The following is a 1989-nucleotide window of genomic DNA, read 5'->3' on the forward strand; positions in this document are numbered from 1 at the left end:
TCACATTTGGCCCGCGGGCCTTGTGTTTGACACATATGACCTACTGTAGACCATAAGTAAAGCATGTTGTATCCATTTCAAAACAGCTCCAAAAAAAGGAAAGAAAATAAAAACTCACAGATTCATGCATAAACTATTTGTTACATCGCCATTACGTTACCAAATTACATACATAAAATTCTTTGGATAATTTCATTTGCAAATAGCAGCAACAACCCTTCTGGTGCACCTTGAGGCATTTACGGTATAYGGATATTTTACTATTTTCATCAGGGTAATACTTTAATTTGGAATGTGGAAAAAATGTGGTGGGCTACAAGTTTATAAAATAACATTCTTGGCTTTTTGTTCTTGGCTCTACGCTCAGACCAYCTCTTAGCTCGTCAGCCTGGTCAGATTGAAACTATTTCCCCAAACCGAGGTTGTTCAAAGAGGTATTTAAAACAAACAAGATAACAATCACTTATTTTCAAGTCATGTGAACTGTGCTTTTAAGATCAGAAACTGATAAAAAAAGTGTGTAGTGATTTTATACATTAGACTTATTTAAAAATAATAATAATTCTAGTGTCAAATTGAAAGTATTTCTCAACTGTACAGCTTCTTTGAAGAAATTAACTTAATAAATATATATTTCCTGCTTACCTTGTTGCACAAAGGAGCCATAGACAAACCACATGGAATTGTAGAGTGTGGTTGAAGACACAGAGTTCATGGGTAGCCGCGGTGGGTTGAGCCAGTTGAGCAGGTACACCAGGATGCCCACGAGGAGCACAGTGCCTGCGATGCACGCCCACAGCGACAGGTCAAAGGGTGCCAGGCAGGCAAACATGTCCACTGTGCGTTCAGCCTTGCGCAGCAGAACACCCACAGAATAATCCATGTAGCGCGTGGTGAAGTCCACAACGCTCTCTCGCTCAGGCGTGATGGTCAGAGCTGAAAGTCCCACATCAGCTCTCTGCAAGGGGTGGAGGAGAAGAGAGAAGGGTGAGACACGAGGGCTGCTTAGAGGACAAGCTTCTGGAACCACGAGAATGCTTTAAATATGAAACTGAATGACCTGTATCAGTGYCTAAAATGACATGTTTTATTATGTTTTATTACTTTTATATGTGTAAAATAAAGATAATATCTACTGTACTTTTTCACTGAAAGAAACAAAGTCATAATTTTTGCTAGATCCTCATTTTGTTTAGCAAAAACAAATTAACTTATAGAAAACTGCATTGAGAGTAAGCTTAACACATGGTTGAGGTCAGGATGGAAAATAAAAATATGCTGATGTGGGAAAATTTTCAACATGTGCTTCAAATTTCAGTAATCTACCTAAGTATGTAATTTCTTCCCTGTAAGCTCACTTTAAGCCAACACGAGATTGACAATCTTTTGAAGTCAGAATTTTGAATCATTTATTCATGACATTTTTTTTATCTTTTTTTTTGCATAGGCYTCATCAGACCACTAAGCCTCGAGGTGTAGCCCCAAATATATGTATATTTATTTTTTTAATTTTAACTATCTGTGGATCTGTCAGCCCAGGAGAAATATTTAAATAATGCAGATATATGCCAAACTGGAATTAAACTCCCCACGATGATGATGATGATAAAGTATGGTCTATTTTCATTACAACACAAGCAAGCTGTATTTTTTTCTCCCCTCTGTATTTCATGCAACTACAATCTACATCGTCACTACATAGAAATACAAGTATGTCGATGGCTGATGTGTATTTTTGAAATAGATCAAATAAAGGAAAAAAGAAAGGGAGCACAGCTTAATTATGTCTCTGATAGGGACTTTGTGTGTGTGTGTGTGTGTGTGTGTGTGTGTGTGTGTGTGTGTGTGTGTGTGTGTGTGTGTGTGTGTGTTTGTGGTCAGGGTTAGGATATAAATTAAAAAAATGAATGGAAGTCAATGGAAAGTCCCCACAAGGATATAAAAACTAGAGTTTGTGTGTGTGTGTGTGTGTGTGTGTGTGTGTGTGTG

The 1989-nt window shown here is 37.6% G+C and overlaps 1 protein-coding gene across 1 annotated transcript in view; it reads right to left on the bottom strand.

Annotated features, from left to right (window-relative positions):
- Window positions 1-1989, bottom strand: part of grid2 (glutamate receptor, ionotropic, delta 2) — a gene marked incomplete in the record, with an annotated part of 448996 nt that overhangs the window by 116223 nt on the left and 330784 nt on the right. The window contains 1 exon segment of the mRNA XM_014002727.1: window positions 646-958. Within this exon segment, the coding sequence (XP_013858181.1) occupies window positions 646-958 (313 nt within the window).

This window comes from Austrofundulus limnaeus, unplaced genomic scaffold (assembly GCF_001266775.1).
Source record: "Austrofundulus limnaeus strain Quisiro unplaced genomic scaffold, Austrofundulus_limnaeus-1.0 Scaffold14, whole genome shotgun sequence".
In the NCBI taxonomy this organism is placed as follows: Eukaryota; Metazoa; Chordata; class Actinopteri; order Cyprinodontiformes; family Rivulidae; genus Austrofundulus; species Austrofundulus limnaeus.